A 17,354-nucleotide genomic window follows, 5' to 3' on the forward strand; every position below is an offset into this window, starting at 1 on the left:
TATTGAAACTCTGATGGGAAATACAGTGGTAATTCATTCAGATCTTTACGTAACATCTTCATACTTACTCTTGGTTCATATGTACCACTGCCTCTAGGGAGGTGTATCCTGCTGCTGTAAAGTTATCTTTGTATCTGTCCATCTTAATAACTTGAAGCCAATCACCAACAGAACCCAAAGCAGAGAAATCTGGTGTGCCTGGGTCTAACAATGCGGTGGAGGGTCTATATTTTTTTTAAAAGAGAAACATCTTAAGCAAAAATAGCTAATTAAAGTATATTAGTGCACAGTATTTATCTATAATCTATATTACAGGGGATGTACAGCTGCAGCAAATAGTGAATATACTGCTGTAGTTGATCTATGAAACAAATTGTTTGCTCAAGCATTGCTTCAAAAGGGAGCTGGACCAGTTTCAGGTGGAATACAAAGTAAATAAGTGACAATATGGTCTCTGGAAGTTTTGAACAGTTAAGGGTGTTGGAGAGAAATTTTCCTGATTTTTTTCCCCTCTCTACATTGGCTGTGTTTTTTTTAAACCTTTTTTTTCCCACTCCCAAGAGATTGTATTGCTGATGGTGAGTGGGGGTGTTGTGAATCATGATGCTTAAGGCATCATGACTGTGTGGGTTGGATCATCTATCTCTTTTGTAAATTTGTAAATTAGCACCGGTCCTATAATCCTGGTTATTTGCCAGGTCATGTTCTATGAATTGGCCTGCAACCTTGCTCCTTTGCCATTGCATAGTTCTTGCTGGCATTGCTATCAATGATTTGAAAATCAAAGTAAATAGCAGCATGCATTCTGTAAGTTTATAACAGTGCATTCTACATGATTAATGATAGCAGATACCTACTGCCAATTGCTTGATGACAAAGAATCAGGTCAGAAGACAAAAAGAGGTAGAAGGCACGAAAGTATCGACAGTACAGAAGCAGCAGGCTATGGAGTATTAAACTTCAAAATCCTAAAAAGCTTCAATATTTTTTCTATATGTATCATGAAAGACTTTGGGAGTAAAATTCAACTTCAGTGATGATGCAAAATAGAGAGCAGCCCATTATAGACCGTGCCCCATTTTCCTTTCTATTGAACTCGGCAGAATCAGGTGGGGGTTGTAACGGGCAACCAATCTGCTATCATCCGTTTTGCACCTCTGCCAAAGCTGAATTTCACTCCTGTTCTTTTAGATTCTGTGCTGAAGCCAAAATTCAGAAACTGTAACATTAGCATTAGTTATATAATATTAAGCTGTTTAATCATATTTGCGATTCACTGAAAATCTGTGGTTTGCACTAATTACACCAGAAGGAAGATTTTAGTAACCATAATTATGATACTTATGCCACTTTAAAAGATCATCATTATAATATTAACCATTCAATCCATAATCACCACAAGCACCTACCCATATACTCCTAACTGGAGACATACTTTAAATGGTTATGATGAAAGAAAGCACAGAAATTTATCCATGCTTCTGTTGATGATATTCTGTCATGTTTAGTGTCTGGAAGCAGAAGTGCAGGAATTCTAAGGCGAAAGTCGATGAATAATGTACTGTGATATGAACTATTTATTATCTATACTCTTGAGTTGGGATTTAGGGCAGGCTTACAGGTTTAAGTATTTGACTGGATAACTTCTTCAGTCTTTCTGAATAATTAACTTGCATCATATGGATGCATGAAGGGCCTCTACCCTGCCACAATTAAATCAGTTTGAAGGAAGATGTGCCAGCTAATGGCCCCAAGGTGCTTGTTACCTATTCAAATTACGTAAAGGTCAATAATGGGCTCGGTGAGCTAGTAATGATATGTAACTGCTATGCGACATGACAGCATCAGCAAGAACAGTCTGCCTAGTGACATTTTTCACTGTGCATTCATGTACTGTAAGGACATCCATTAAGATCTGAATTGATAATCACCCCAATCATTCATTGGGTACAAAGCACATTTAAGTGATAATGCCCATTGAAACATTAATACAAGACAAACAATAGTTCCTGCTCTAATTAAATTTGAAGCTATTTTTTAATTGTTGTAGTAATTTTGGATAAAGAGAGTTATCAATATTGTCACATTTTATGAATGAAGGACTTAGGGTATCTGAAGGATTAAGGGGCTTGAGAGTGTGAGTGGTGGTTGAGCTCACAACAGGTTCATGGCTGTAGGAATGAAAATTACTGGTAATCTTTTGAGTCCAATGACTAAACATCTTGATTTATTAGGAATAGTTTTAATTTTAAAAATAAGCAATACATAATGGCAATCTCAATGTACGTAGTAGCTCTTGTGAAGCAATAATAAATGATTTGCAGAAAGAAATTAAAAATATATCTTTATACTCAGATATGGCAGCAACATTTAACACTATCCAAAGAATTTTAAATATTCACCTTGTACTCTCACTCACTGCTGTTCTTTTCAGGCTGCTTGGGTTTCGAATCAGTTTGTCCAGCATATTTACAATCTGAACAAATTTGGGTCTGTCATTGCGCTCTTTTTGCCAGCAGTCCAGCATTAACTGGTGGAGGGAGACTGGGCAGTCCATGGGAGGAGGTAATCGGTAACCTTCCTCAATCGCTTTAATCACCTGCAATAAAATGTATGATCTAGATTCATCTTTCCTACACTACAGTCATGCTCTTGGATTGTAACTCAGACTAATTACATGTGAAAACAATTTATCAAAAGTCAAGTTATTTACTTCCAATTTAAAATACTTTGTTCTTGATTACTCCCATTATCCCTACTTTTCTGAACAATGACATATAATGCAATCTGTCTTCATGAGCATGAACAGATCAGTAATAGTACCTCGTCCAAGTACTTGGAAACACAGACCAGGAGTGTCAACAGACTGTTCCAATGTGGGGGAAATTAAGGCATCACAGCCAAGCCTGAAACTGTCGGCTGATATGCACAGGCATACACTTTCCAACAAGGGTAATGGAACAGCAATCAGGAGTGAGAACAACCACAACTACTTACATTCACATAACGTAGTAAAATGTCCCAAGATGTAATCAGACAAAAATGGACACTAAGTCAAAGGAAGAGATATTTGGTGGCATAACTAAAAGCTTGGTTAAAGAGGTGGTTTTTAAGCTATGTATCAAAGGAAGAAAGGGAGATGGGGAGGCAGAGAAGTTTAGATAGGCAATTCCAGAGTACAAAGCCTGGATGGCTAAAAGGCTAGCTGCCAATGACTGAGCAAAAGAAATGGAGGATGCACAGGAGACCAGGGTTAGAGGAACCCAAGCTTCTTGCATGGTTGTACAGCTAGAGGAGGTTAAAGAGATAGAAAGAAATGAGATCATAAAGGGATTTAAACATGAAGCTGAGAATTTTAAATTTGAGTTCACATCCCTCTCCCCCAACTCCCCAGCCCAAGGAAACTGAGGCCAAAGCACAGATAAATGATCAACATTGGGGCCTGATGTTTAGGTTCTGACGGGAACAGGAATTGAGGTGGGCGGGCGCTAAAAATAGCGCTGACAGCCTGCGTGCCGAATCCTTGGCCCCATCCCACCCAGGAGCACTTTCCAGGAGGCATGATGTGGGGGTGCGGGGGGGGTGGCGGGGTGGGGGGGTGGTGGTGGCAGGGTTGTTCGCCTGCATGCATTGGGTAGCTGATTAAATTAATTAATGGTCTCCAGGTTCCCGCAGGTAGCACAGGCCAGTTTAGTTGGCTGGAGGCGGCCTCCCAGTGGCAGATTGAGGAACCAGCACTCCAGGCAGGCCTAGAGGCTTCCCCTGCCTGCCTGGGTGCTACAGCAGCCATAGGCCACCCTGTAGAGGGGCTCCCCCCCTCCCCCTGTGGCAGCCTGGCTGCAAAAGCCATTTTTTATTTCAAATTTTTTAAAAGGTTGGAGAGAGGGCGCCTCCATTTTGAAGCGCCCTCTCCATCACTTTACTTCCATTGCAGCCTGCTGCTGCTTTGAAGCTGGAAGGCCTCTGATTTACCCTCCAGCATCGAGAGTCCACCCACCATTCTTAATTAGACCGCAAGCCTGCCCTCTGGCCATTAATTGGCCACTCTGGGGAAAATCACAATGAGTGACTGTGTCCCATATAGTGCAAGCTTCTGATCCCCATTTGAGCCTGACAGCGGGGTTCAGAAGTCTGCAGGGAAATTCCTGCCCTGGGTCTCTCCTGGTCTGTGTAGCTCAATATCATGCCATACAGTGCATTTACTCAGTCGCTCATCAAAATAGGGAAACTATTTCCATTGGTCTATAAGTCAGTAACTAGACAACAGAAAGATAAGAGTGAAGGAGAAATGTTTTGTTACAAAGCATCTTGTTAGGATATGGCATGCCCTATTATTAACAGTGGTGGAAGCAGAATCCATAATAGTTTTTCAAAGGGAAGTGGATAAATGTTTGAAATAGAGGATTTAAATGAAACAGTTTTGGAAAAACTGTATGGGAATGGGCAGAAGTGGATAGCCTTTTCAGAGAGCAGCTGCAAGCACAATGGGCCAAATGGCCTCCTTCTGTGTCATAAATTTCTATGAAGGGAGGCTGGAATTTTAAGCGTACAATAGGAGAAAAAACTGATCAGTCTTAAACTCTTTAAGCATTTAAAGTCATGGGCTATTGAGTCCCCAAAAAAATTGTGGGATCATGTGAAATAAACTTACATCCTGATTGGACATATCCCAGTACGGCCGTTCTCCATATGACATTACTTCCCACATAACGATTCCATAACTCCAAACATCACTTGCTGAGGTAAACTTGCGGTAAGCGATTGCTTCAGGTGCTGTCCATCTGATTGGGATCTTACCACCCTGTAAATGAAAGTTCAGTTATCAGTTAGGAGACTCCAATCATGTTTAATTGGCTCCCAGCACTGCTTTCTAACTGATGATGTTAAAGTTTGTGTTGCCTTACCCGTGTGGTGTAAGCTGCCTCTGGGTCATCTTCGAGAACTCGGGACATGCCAAAGTCTGAAACTTTGCAGACTAAATTACTGTTCACTAAAATGTTCCGTGCAGCCAAATCTCGGTGCACATAGCTCATATCAGAGAGATACTTCATTCCCGAGGCAATTCCTCGCAGCATTCCCACCAACTGAATCACTGTAAACTGGCCATCATTCTTCTGTAAACAATACAATCACATTCAGTTTTGACATACAATGCAGCAAACTGCCAATTAAGACCTACATTTTGGAAAGTGGCTGTTTCTGAAAAATGCACCTTCTTTGGAGTCTGATGAATGACTTACCCTGAGGAATGCATCCAAAGATCCATTTTCCATGTATTCAGTTATGATCATTACTGGTTTACCTAGAGTTTCAAACAAAAACAAAATTACTTGCCAAACACTTCCATTAATTAGATGAAAATGAGATATAGAGAATTATACTGGCTGTACTATCATTCATCTTGAGAGATCTAATTTAATTAAAAATGCCAAAATCTATGCCCTAAATGCATAGTAGTCTGGATGATTTATTGAACAACATGTTAGACACCATCTGTCAGATTAACCCTTGCTAGCCATATATTTACAAGGTCTTGTGTAATTTGGAGAATGTCTCCAGGGTTTAGTTGCCTGATGAAGCTCAGCTTTTCCTCCCTTACTTTACCTTGGCTCCAGGGATCATAATTGCACCTCTTTAGAACATGACATGTTTCCAAATTGAATTCACAAGTTCCCTTTGAAGCTGCATCTATTTACTGTGGCCGTTTTTCACTTTCCGGCATGGCTGATAAACAGACGGTTGCGGATTGGAAGGAATATCAGGCAGGAGACATGAGATGGTCGATCCGTGACTCTCAGTGTACTGCCCACGCCAAAGGAGAAAATGACCCCCAAACAGTGAAGAACAGAATACAGTATAAACTTTCAGATGCCAGAAATTTTGATCTATGTTCACTTGCTGAGCTAAACTGCTTACATTCAAATTCAAATGTGATGTTGAACATTATACAGATGTATATAGCTCCTGATACCTTGCTGAAGATAATTCTCTTTTTATATACTATTTTTAAAAATATGTTTTCCCCCATCCTCGACTCCAAATTTCTCTCCTCTTTTGAAATCTGACTTGTTTTGGAGTATGGTTCAATAGGTGTCAGCAGCCCTCCAGTACCTCATCCAAATGGTCATTCTTCTTGTGTGAGAGAAGCCAGTGAGATTCGGCAGGCTATTTGATTATGGGAGGTATCACAGGCAAAAATAATCCTGTCCAAACCTGATGCTCACAGGCCTGCACTTGTTCAGCACAAGTCACAGAATGGCAACTGGGACCAGGAACCCTGACTGAATAAACTCCCCCCCGCCCTGTTCAGGGGTGCTATGACCCACTGGAATATTCTCCATTACCATGCCAGCTAAGGGAGCAGAGATGAAGGACTGAACCTGAAACCTCCTTGGTCTATATATAGCTCGGTATCACAGCAGACTCTTAACCCCAATACTCAACTTTATCATAGGAATTCCCAAGAAACGATTTACGTTACTCAGACAATTAATCCATAAGTAGCCGATTCTTTTCAGGACAGTGAGAAAAATAGGTGATAGCACATTGCAGCCCGGCATGTAATCCTAGCGATGCAGGCCAGGTTGGTATTCAAGTCAGGAACAAAAGTTGCTGAAGCGACAGCTCAGAATCAAGTTTGAAAACAATGTTCGACACTTGCATTTTCATTTTTGTTTACTAAATATTGTAATTTATCGTACCTATCAAAACCCAGACAGGAACAGCTGATATGAATGCTTTATTAAATGACAGTCATTAGAAAAGTGAGAGCTTAGGGAGACCGGGCTCATTATGGTTGGGCACTGCCTGCTGGGAATCAGGCGACAGGACACAATAGGTCAGCTTTTACATATTGCAAATTTAAATTACTTTTTTTTAAATTTACTGCCAACTACTTATGCAAATGAATCATTTTCTGTTACAACTCATCTGTAAGCATAGCAGAATGTTTAATTGTTGTTGGTTTTACTGGTGAATTTCAGCGTACGGTGAAGAAAGGAATTCTCGTGCAAGAATATTTTATAATTTCTCATCCTCTCATGGGCAAGTCGTTTTTGGTATGATTTTTTTTAAAAAGGAATTGTTTTTCTGCATAATATCGAATTCCTTGCCATCTGTTTTCACCTATCCTATGACACCCAAACCAGTCTGTCACAGTTTCAAAAATATCCTGGCCCACATAGACCGAGATATTAATTTCACTGCAAATCTTAATACAAGCTGTCTAAGGATAGAATGTCAATTTACACCATAAACTCATTTAAATCTGTCACAGAGATTAATGACTTGTATTCCAGGGCTTCTCCCTTGTTATTTATCAATAGATGTTCCATCTGTCATTTTTAGATGAATGCATGCAACTTTTATGCTCAATCCCATGACTGGACCTACATTTTGTGACTACCCCCTCCAGGTGGATGATGTTGGGGTGATCAAACTGGCCCATAATGCTTGCTTCACTCAGGAAATCTCGTCTCTGTTTATCAGTATATCCAGCTTTCAAGGTCTTGATGGCAACGCAGATCTCTCTCTTGCCTGGCATTTTCAAACGTCCACTACATACTTCACCAAATTCACCTATGAAGAAGTGCAGGGAATAAAATGTAAATAAAACTTATCATAACAATGTTAACTCAAATCCAGCCCAACCTAATGTGACAAAAGTATTTTCTATCTGGAAGGGTCCTATGTGGAATTAACTTGGTCAGTCTAATTCTAGCAGGGCATAGGCTCACATCCCAACTGTCCTTAATTCAGCATTAATTGGCAAGCTCACTCAGGTTGCAACATGGCTGATGTGAGAGTCAGAAACAAATCTGACATGTGCATTGAGAAAGGCTGTCCTGGGATTAGCTGCAAGTATTAGAGCAAAGGAAGCTTTACTCTACATCTAAATGTGAGATCCCTGACCTTCAGGTGTTCACTCCTGAAACTAGGGGCTGAATCTTTAGGCCCTAATAGGGACGGGCACTGAGGCAGGTGGGCGTGGAATTTTGTGCTGCCAGCCAGTGCTGGTTCCCCAGCTCCATCCCACCCCAGGCCATTTTCCTGGAGGTGGGATGGGGTGGGGGGTGGGGTGGGGGGGTGTGGTGACACAGCTACCAACCCACAAGCAGCCACTTCAGCTAGTTAAAGGCCATTATTGAAGGCTGATTGGGCCTCCAGGTGGCAGACCAGGTTGGTCGGGGGTGGAGGGGGGGGTGGTGGGTGTAGTGGGGAGGTGTGCAGCTCACCAGGCAGGCTTAGAGACCCTCTCTGCTTGCCTGGCTTCAGCTGCAGCCGTCGTCCACAATGGTGCCCTGGCTGCCGAGGCCATTTTTTTTTAAAGTTAAAGAAGTTGGGAGAGAGGGTGCCTCCATCTTGGGGCACCCTCTCTCTCGTTTACATGAAAAGGCAGCCTGCTCCTTCTTCAGTGCTAGAGGGACTCCAGTGTCGAGCCTTAATTAGACAGCAAGCACCCCCTCTGCCATTAATTGGCCAATTTGGGGAAAATGTGGGGAAAATCACAGCCAGGTGACTGTTCGCCACACAGTGTAGATTTCTGACCCCCATTGGACGATGACAACAGAGTTCCGAAGCGGGTTCTGAAGCTTGTGGGGAAAATCCAGCCCCAGGTGTCTAAACTGACTTTGTTCTACTCCCTAGCACGAACAGTCTCACTTTGATAAGCACAAACTTCACAAGAGAAACTTTTTTTTAAAAAAACCTTTACTCTCACCAGAAAGATGATCATAAACATACTTTCTAGATCAATTTATAAATAACCTATCTCAACTTACCTACACCAATCACCCTTTCAATCTTTATACATGATGCATCGATTTCTTTGGCAAATTCGCGGACTGCTTGATTGGGATCCTCATACGTGAACGGATCGACATATGTCCTTACTCCTTCAAAATATGCAAAGGGATTGACATTCTTTTAGCCACAATTTACATTATTAGCATAAAGGAGATACTCCCTGTTGTGTATACAAGAAACTGACAAAATATAATTTTTGCAGCATTTAAAATATACAACAAGGTCAACATTTTCCAAGTCATTGAAAGAAGAGAATCTTTCCTCCCTAATCTTCTTCTCTTTTCACCCTGGTCTCCTGAAGGCACCCATTCTTGCTGGACTGATAGATGTCCATATCTCCAGTACCTCATGTGTGTATCCAGATAGTGAATGCCAGCTAGCTATTCAAACACAGAAGGTTTATGGCAAGCCCAATGCTGTTTTTATATGACATATTACAACATGGATAACTGGACAGCAACTTGGAAGGGAAACCCTGGTCGATTTTTGTTCAGGGACTTGAGGCAAATTGTACTTCTCAAAGCAGCCTTAGCTGAGGTCAGCTAACCCAAGATAGTTCCAGTATCTAACCAATATCTAACCAGGTATCTTCTGGTCCATATTGTTTAGTGTGAGGATGGGCAGTGCTTTTAACCCACTAAGATATATATGGTGGAGCACGAGGAACGGTTTTCGATGTCTATAGTGAAAACATTGTTTGTGGTTTATTTTCATTTGTATTATTTAATATTGCCTGCTTTGTTGAATAGATGTTGTTGCGTAGTAGATTTCTGTCTGATTACACTTCTGTGAGGCACCTTGGGATATTTTTCTACAATAAAGGTGCTATATAAATACACGCCGTTATTTACAAAGGAGGCTGATAAGCGAGTTAAATTTGAATTGACATCAATAATGACATAAACTTGGCACCAAGTTAGCATTACAACACAAGAAATCACTCAGATTGGAAGCAACATTCATACAGTTCTTCTGATGGACTGTCAAGGACAGTGGTATGAATGTGTATTAGTATTGTATTGGTTTTAGTGTAACACACCAACCCAGAAACTGGCACACAGTGTGACATCCCAGCCCAGAGAACAGGATTCAGTGAGCACTGCTGGAGGAAACAAGCTGATTGTATAGAGAGCTCCAAACTTCTCCTAATCTCAGAGTACCATTGAATATCATTAAGTGTAACATGATGGTGCAAGCTAGGTGTCAATAACTTTTAAATTCAACTCCTGAGAAAATGGTGCCCGTGAGCCAGCTCTCAATGTTTATCCTGATATATCTGGCAGCAGACTCATAAATCCTCCCTTCTTGTGGGTTTACAACCTGCCACTGGGGCAACGAAGCTGGAGTTAGTACCAGAAATAACAAGAGGCGGGGTAGTGGACACCTCCAAGGAATGCAAAACAAAACAGCGCCAGTATTAAAGCAGCTTTTGCTCAGCATGTTGCTGTTACCTACTGTAGCAGAATTAGAACAAAAAGTTAATCTGCAATAGCATGCTGTGAAATATCTTTAACATAAACTGCATAAATGCAAAAAGGCTAATACCTGCATCGTCTTCCTACAAATGCAATCAAATTCTTATTATCACATACCTTGTCCATTATGTAAATGCTTCTCCTCATCTGCTTCCTGCTTGGCTTTACTGTATTTTCTACGCCTGCAGGAACAGGAATAAAGCATGAAGATTAATGACAATGGGGGGAAATAAGAATTCAGGACCACCTGCTAAGCTGGGAATGCACCATATCTTGCTGTTCAAACATTCAATTGTGCCTTTATTGCCTCATAATTACAAGTCTGGGTCTCGCCCTCCCCCCAGTCCTTACCTGCATGACTGTCACCTGCTGAACTCTGCCTGGGGCATGACACTGCCGTGTATCATTAACCACTGAGAAAGCTAGAGAACTCATTAGCCAGTCATTGAGCAAGGGAAATGAATGCTAATAGCCAGTTGCAGACTTGGAAAATAAATTGACATTCGGAGATGGTTTACCTGACTAAGTCTAAATGGAATAAGGAAGCCTTTGTAACGGTTTGAATTATGTAATTAGAAAGGTTTATGCAGAATGACAGGGCACAGGTAGAGAGTGCTTTGATAAGCAGCAGGGATCAGAAAGGCTAGCAGGTCTGTAGGTGAGACAGAGGGGGGTATTCTCTCCAGGCTACTGCAGCAAAACACAAAAGGGCATTAACATGGTATTTGCGGATTCACTCGATGTGGCAGAGCTGTTGGGGTTTCAAGCTTCATCGCTTTGTTGTTGGTTCCATTATCATTCACAAAAGCAAAGATAATGAACAGAATAAAAGATACTGGGGATGGGTAAACAGTTAGTTGATTAACATTGCCAAGCCTCCTACTTTTATCTGCTCTGCTAAAACAAAAAAAGAGCTAACTTTGATTACTGTAGCACATTGATGAAAGATTAATTACTGGGATACATTCTGTAGCAGATACTTGAGCAGGATCTGGTGAAAGGAGGTTTAAACTACTAATCAAGTTTCTACAAAATGAAGTTTATGTTATTAGTTTTATCAAGAGACTTTTCTTTGTTTGGGAATGAAGAGCCAAAGCAGTTAGGCAACTTTTATACCCAAAGTTGATAAAGAAAGACTTGCATCTACATCGCGCCTTTCACAACCTCAGGACATCCCAAAATGCTGATGAAAGTGTAGCAAAGTAGGAAATGTGGCAGCCAATTTTTTGCACAAAGCAAGGTCCCACAACAGTAATGTGATAATGACCAGATAATTGCTTTTAAGTGATATTGACATGAAGTGAAGTATTTACATGCTGTCTTTGTTTGCATATTCAAAAATCTGTTTAGCAAACACTTGTTCAGGAAGATGTCACACCTTTAATTTATGTGAAACCATTTATACTTACCAGTATATATATGCTTTACTGATAGAATTCAGTGCGGATCAGATATTTTAGTGGTTAAGCTATAAACACGAAGGTAGCAATAGAAACACAAATAAAATTCATAATGTCTAAATATGTTTTATTCTAACCAGAATTAATTCTCAATATACAACCTCCTACTGCAATGCAAAGAGGGCGCCTCTGTTGAAGGTAGTAGTGATTCAAATTGATGCACAGTTCCAAAGGCATCAGCAGCCTTTGATAGCTCACTCAACTGGGTATGAGGGGTATCACAACAAAGGGCTGAATTTTCACCATGGAGGCAGGAAACAGGAGGGGGCATGTTTTTGGGTCAGAAACCTGCCTCCGGTTGGAAACTGATTAAACTTCAGATTTTCACATGGGTGAGTCCTTAATTGATATGGAGAGAGGTTCCCTGTCCAATTAGAGCCAGTGGGGGTGGAATGGAGGTGGGTCAGATGAAGTGTGGGACTCATTTAGACTCCCAAGGCAGCCATCACTGAGGCTGCTGATTATTCTGAGGGAGAGATCTGCAGTTTGTGCCAAAGCCTTCCACTGCACCTAAGGGAAGCAAGACGCCACAGGAGAGCCAGAGACCTGGCGCCCGGGGGTAGGGCAGACCCTCGCTTCATTGACCTGGATCTAATGTTGCAGGCCGTGACGGAGAGGAGAAAAGTCCTCTTCCCAGAGCATGGCAGGAGGCAGCCACCTCGTCATGCAGCAGGGGCACCTCTGTTCAGCGTCATCTTCCTCTGCTTCCTCTTCCTCCTCTCTCACTTCCTGCTCCTCCCACAATGAGCTGCCTCCTTCCAGGGCCTCAACATCCTCATGTTCTACATTTCTCTGGAGGGCCATGTTATGGAGAGTGCAGCAGACCACCACAATGACGGAGATCCTTGCAGGAGGGTATTGGAGGGCACCACTTATAGTCCAGGCACTGGAATCGCATTTTCAGAAGTTTGATGGCCTGCTCAACGTTTGTCCTGCTGTGCAGGTGACATTGGTTGGATTGCCTCTGTCTGGGACTTCCATAGAGGAGTTGGTAGCCATCTCTTCAAGGGATATCCCTTCTCCCCTAGGATCCATCTATGCACTTTGCAGGTTGAAGTGGAGATTTGAGGCAGCCTGGACTGGCGGAGAATGAAAGATCCTCACAGCTGCGAAGAAAGTGAGCACACACAAGGAGGAAGCTCTTCATTTGGTTGTAGACCAGTTGGATGTTGAGGGAATGGAAGCCCTTCCTGTTAATAATTTCAATGGCCGGTCACTAGGTGCCATGTTGGCCACATGGGTGCAATCAATGATGCCCTGAACCTGGGGGAATCCAGCAATGAAGGCAAAACCCAATGCCCTCAGTCCCTGCGAGGCCCTGTCCAGCTCTGCAGCAGTGTGCTGCCGTTTTTGAGATGCCACTAAGGTCCTTGGAAGGAGAAAGAAGTGCAGAAGTTCAAGACCACAGTGACTTTGATGGCCACTGGCAGGGCATGGTGACCAGTGCCGTCAGGTGCGAGGTCTTCGATGATGAGAGCACAGATGCCTGTGCTCAGCTGCCTGGAGAGTTGCAGTCTCCTGTGACACTGGTTCTTGGTCATCTCCAAATAGCTCCATCTTTGGCATTAGATCCTGTGTTAAGGGTTTGGCCTCCACTGCCTTCCTGCACCTCTTTCCTTTGCTGCGCCATCCTGATGCCTAGGGTTCTGACCTTCCTCCGGAGGGTGTGTCCCCTCTTCGCCACGGCGTAAAATCTGACTGTCGTGCCCCCATGACCAGCTGGAGCCTTCTTTCTGGGCAGGTGGCCGTCAAATTGTCCTTGGCAGCTGCTCTTTTGCCCCTGCAATGCCGGGGGTGCTGACTCCATTCAAAGACAGGGCATTGAGTGTCCACTCTCCCGACCACCTGTGCAGTGCCAAAGGCACCCCCTTACCCAGTGCCGAGTCCCTTTTCCCCTCTGACTCTCTAATGGGCCAGGGGATGCCATGGGGCAGCCAAGACTTGCTCCTAACTCTTTACCGCCTGCCTTCAGTTGGTCAGTTTCTGAAGCTGTCCACTCTTTAAAAATTTGAAGGTCATCCCTTGACAAGCTCATAACGAGCTTTTAAGCTGATTTAATTGGCCTCAACTGGGAGGAGAATGGGATCTGCTCTCCCCCTGCCAGTGCTGGGATCAACATTTTGAAATTGACATACCACTCGGCACCGGTATATTTGAGGATCACCCGCCCCACCCCTGCCACTGCCTCTGTTCTCAACTTTGTGGGGCACTGACAATTCAGCCCAAAGTCTCCAACAGAAAGCATTGGATAGCAAACAGGAGCGATAAAATCCTGAGAAGCTAACGTCAATTGGAGTAGCCTATTACTGCATTGGTTGCAAGAGGCTAATTCAACAGAAGCTAGCAACTAAATCTGAAAAGCTTTTGGTTTGTTTAGCCAAATACCAAACACATAGCTTTTTAAAATTAGATGCCGCAGGAGACCAAAGAATCACACAACGAATCAGCAGCAAAGGAGCCCATTCGGCCTATCGCGCCTTTGAAAGAGCCGTTCACTTAGTCTCACTCATCTGCCCTTTCCCCACAGCCTTGCAAATTTTTCCATTCAAGTATTTATCCAAATGCCTTTTTAAAGTTACTGAATTTCTTCCAGCACCATGTCAGGCAGTCAGTGCATTCCAGATCAATGTAACTCACTGCGTCAAAAGAGTTCTCATTTTGCCTCTGATACTTATGCCAATTATGTTAAATCTGTGCTCTCTGGTTGATGGCCCTTCTGCCACTGGAAACAGTTTCTCCTTATTTAGTCTATCAAAACTCTTCACGATTTTGAACAGTTCTATTAAATCTCCCTTTAACCTTAATACAAAATCAAAATACTGCAGGACCTGGAAATCTGAAATAAAAATAGTTCTGGTGAAAAGCCATAGACCTGAAACATTGGCTGGAATTTTACGCCGCCCCAGCGGGTCGGATGGTGACGTGGGGGGCGGCAGAAAATTGAGCGGCAGGCTCCAGGAGGCCTACCCACTCCGATTCCGCCTCCGAACAAATTTACGGAGGTCCAGCGCGGGGGCGGGGTGTGGGAAATGGCCTGCCCGCCCGAGGTCAATCAAGACCCTTAAGTTGCCACTTAATGGCCACTAAAGGGCCCTCGTCCGCCTCCACGGGTATTTCACCCATGGCAAGCGGGTGTGCCGGGGACGTGAAAGGCTGCCCAGCGACAGCTGCCGGCCTTTCCACGATCCGGTGTGGGGGAGGGTGGGGGTGCATGGCAGTCGGGCACAGGGTGCCCGATTGAGGGCCGCCCCTGCCTCCCAACCCACCCCTGGGATCCAAGATGCCCCCCCAAACGACCACCCTATCCTCACCAGGGCACGACCGAACCACCTGGTGAGGCAACCTAAACTTAACCACTCTTTCAGGTCCAAGGCGTTGGCTGGGCTGCAGTCCCAGCAGTAGCCACCGCTCCCAGTGGTGCTGCTGAGACTAAGAGCTGCCAGCCCGCTGATCGGCAGCTCACTGAGACGGGACCTCCTCCCTCAAGTGGGTGAAAGTCCCGCCTCGGGCTAATTAAAACCTGGGGCTCCGTAAAATACGGGAAGGATTCCCAGGCTGGGCAGGAGCGGGCTCGTCACCGACATTTACGTCGGAGTTCGGCTCCCGTCCACCCACTGTAAAATTCTGGCCATTAACTCTGTTTTTTTCTCCACAGATGCTTCCAAACCTGCAGAGCATTTCCAGCAATTTTTGTTTTTACTCTCTTTAACCTTCCCTGCTGTAAGGGGAATATTCTAATTGCTACCAATTAAAATGGGGCGATTGTCCCGTTAACTGTTCTCTGTCGAAAGAAGCTAAACTGAATCATAAACAGAGAGTAGAGGGGACATTTTAACCCCTATTCCAGGCAGAAACGGTGTGGATGGAAATAAGATGATGGTAGGGTTTGAGCTAAGTGCCTGCCCCCACCATTTTAATTAGCCTGGAACTGCGCATGGAGTGTCTGTCCATCCCAGAGGAGCAGGGACTAATTTAAACAGCAAAGTCTCATCCCAATGACACCATCAGGATGCACACAGTATTTTAACTGTGGGGTTGACTGGAGCCACATTGTCTCAAACCCGGCAGCAAAATGTGGAGGGGATCCAGGATCAGAACCACAGGAGACCTAGGTAAGAAGTTCCTCAACGTGTTATCACTAGCTCAGCTCCAATACTGTTTCTGAACTACCAATGCACAAGGGAGGGGAGTTTGATTCATAGTTTAGATTTCCATCCAGGAATGTAAGGCCATTTGCTTACATTGCTGCACTAAACTGGCTAACAACTCAAACCAGAAGTTAAACTGGCGCATTCTTGGAATGTGTGGTCTAGTATAACACTTGATATATTCTATCCACTGATTTATCCATTGGCACCAATAGACTATAAGGAAATGAATGTTTAAAATTATACTCATATGGCTTAATGTCCAATACCTATCTTGTATGATGTTCTTAATTAATCATAATTAATATCTCCGCCCTCTACCTACAAACACCTGCACTTCACTCTACTATTGCATAGTTTTTTTATTTGTTCCTGGGATGTGGGCATCACTGGCAAGGCCAGAATTTATTGCCCATCTCTAATTGCCCTTGAGAAAGTGGTTGTGAGCGGCCTTCTTGAACCGCTGCAGTCCGTGTAGTGTAGCTACACCCACAGTACTGTTAGGGAGGGAGTTCCAGAAGCTTCAGTTGCTCTTTCCAGGCAAAGCTATAATTATACTGCTTGCTGTTTCTTTAGGGCCAAGTGGAGATAGCTTGAAAATTTCACATGTTCATCATTACATTCTATTGAAATCCTAACAATAAATGATCAATATTTTCCATTAATCCTCAAATCCTAATCTTCACGAAATTAAACATGAAAAAGCTGCCAAAAAATCTGAACTTAGTGCACATTTTTTCATGCTCAGCTTTTTAGCATCTCATCTGGTATGGTAACAGCACATCTACCTATAATTTTTAAAATAAAATTGAATGTAGCCTCGGTTTACTTCCAGTGTGTCCCTGTCTAATGCTATTACTTATTCCACTATTGACTCGTCCCACAGCCTTGCAAACATGTCCCATTTGTTTCTTTCCTGGCTTATTACAGATTAGTGCTGCTGTCATTTTTTGAGTTTCGACAGATTAGTTGGCTCGGCAGTAGGTAAACAACACTGCAGTGCTCTAAATACAAAGCAATCTTTAAAAGGCAGAATTCAATTGATTTCTATCTTTGATTTATTGCAATCCACAAGCATGGCTGTTATCACCAGATTTATGGCTCTTTAGCAGTAACATAAACAGTAGTTCACCTTTGAACAGCAAATACACAAGATAACTGAACCCAGAACAAAAAATTACTATTTGCACTGACAAATTTGCCCCTGTCTAATTGGTCCACTGCCGGTTTTTCTTTGATAATTTTCTGTCTGATGCAAAAAAAATCAATAAGAGGCCAAAAGTTGACATTTCATTTTCCAAAAGTGATCTATTGAGAGCCAATCACCAGATCCTGTTTATCAGAGACTGGAAATGACCATATTTATAGCACAGAATTATCTTCTTCTACACTTGATGAATCTCAATGTTCTTTGGTGGCGAGCAGTAATTAGAATTCCAATGAATCATGCCATCAAATCTGTCTTA

General features: G+C 43.0%; 1 protein-coding gene across 2 annotated transcripts in view; it reads right to left on the reverse strand.

Moving 5' to 3' along the window:
* The window catches only part of LOC137375251 (ephrin type-A receptor 4), a 147,794-nt gene that overhangs the window by 13,376 nt on the left and 117,064 nt on the right, over positions 1–17,354 (reverse strand). For both annotated transcript variants that reach the window (XM_068042129.1, XM_068042128.1), the window contains exons 9-16: positions 10,398–10,462; positions 8,781–8,894; positions 7,393–7,578; positions 5,241–5,302; positions 4,905–5,114; positions 4,652–4,801; positions 2,403–2,599; positions 69–224 (exon numbers count right to left, since the gene is read on the reverse strand). In XM_068042129.1, coding sequence (XP_067898230.1) covers positions 69–224; positions 2,403–2,599; positions 4,652–4,801; positions 4,905–5,114; positions 5,241–5,302; positions 7,393–7,578; positions 8,781–8,894; positions 10,398–10,462 — 1,140 coding nt within the window. The remainder of the gene's footprint in view (positions 1–68; positions 225–2,402; positions 2,600–4,651; positions 4,802–4,904; positions 5,115–5,240; positions 5,303–7,392; positions 7,579–8,780; positions 8,895–10,397; positions 10,463–17,354) is intronic.

Source organism: Heterodontus francisci, chromosome 11 (genome assembly GCF_036365525.1).
Source record: "Heterodontus francisci isolate sHetFra1 chromosome 11, sHetFra1.hap1, whole genome shotgun sequence".
Taxonomy (NCBI): Eukaryota; Metazoa; Chordata; class Chondrichthyes; order Heterodontiformes; family Heterodontidae; genus Heterodontus; species Heterodontus francisci.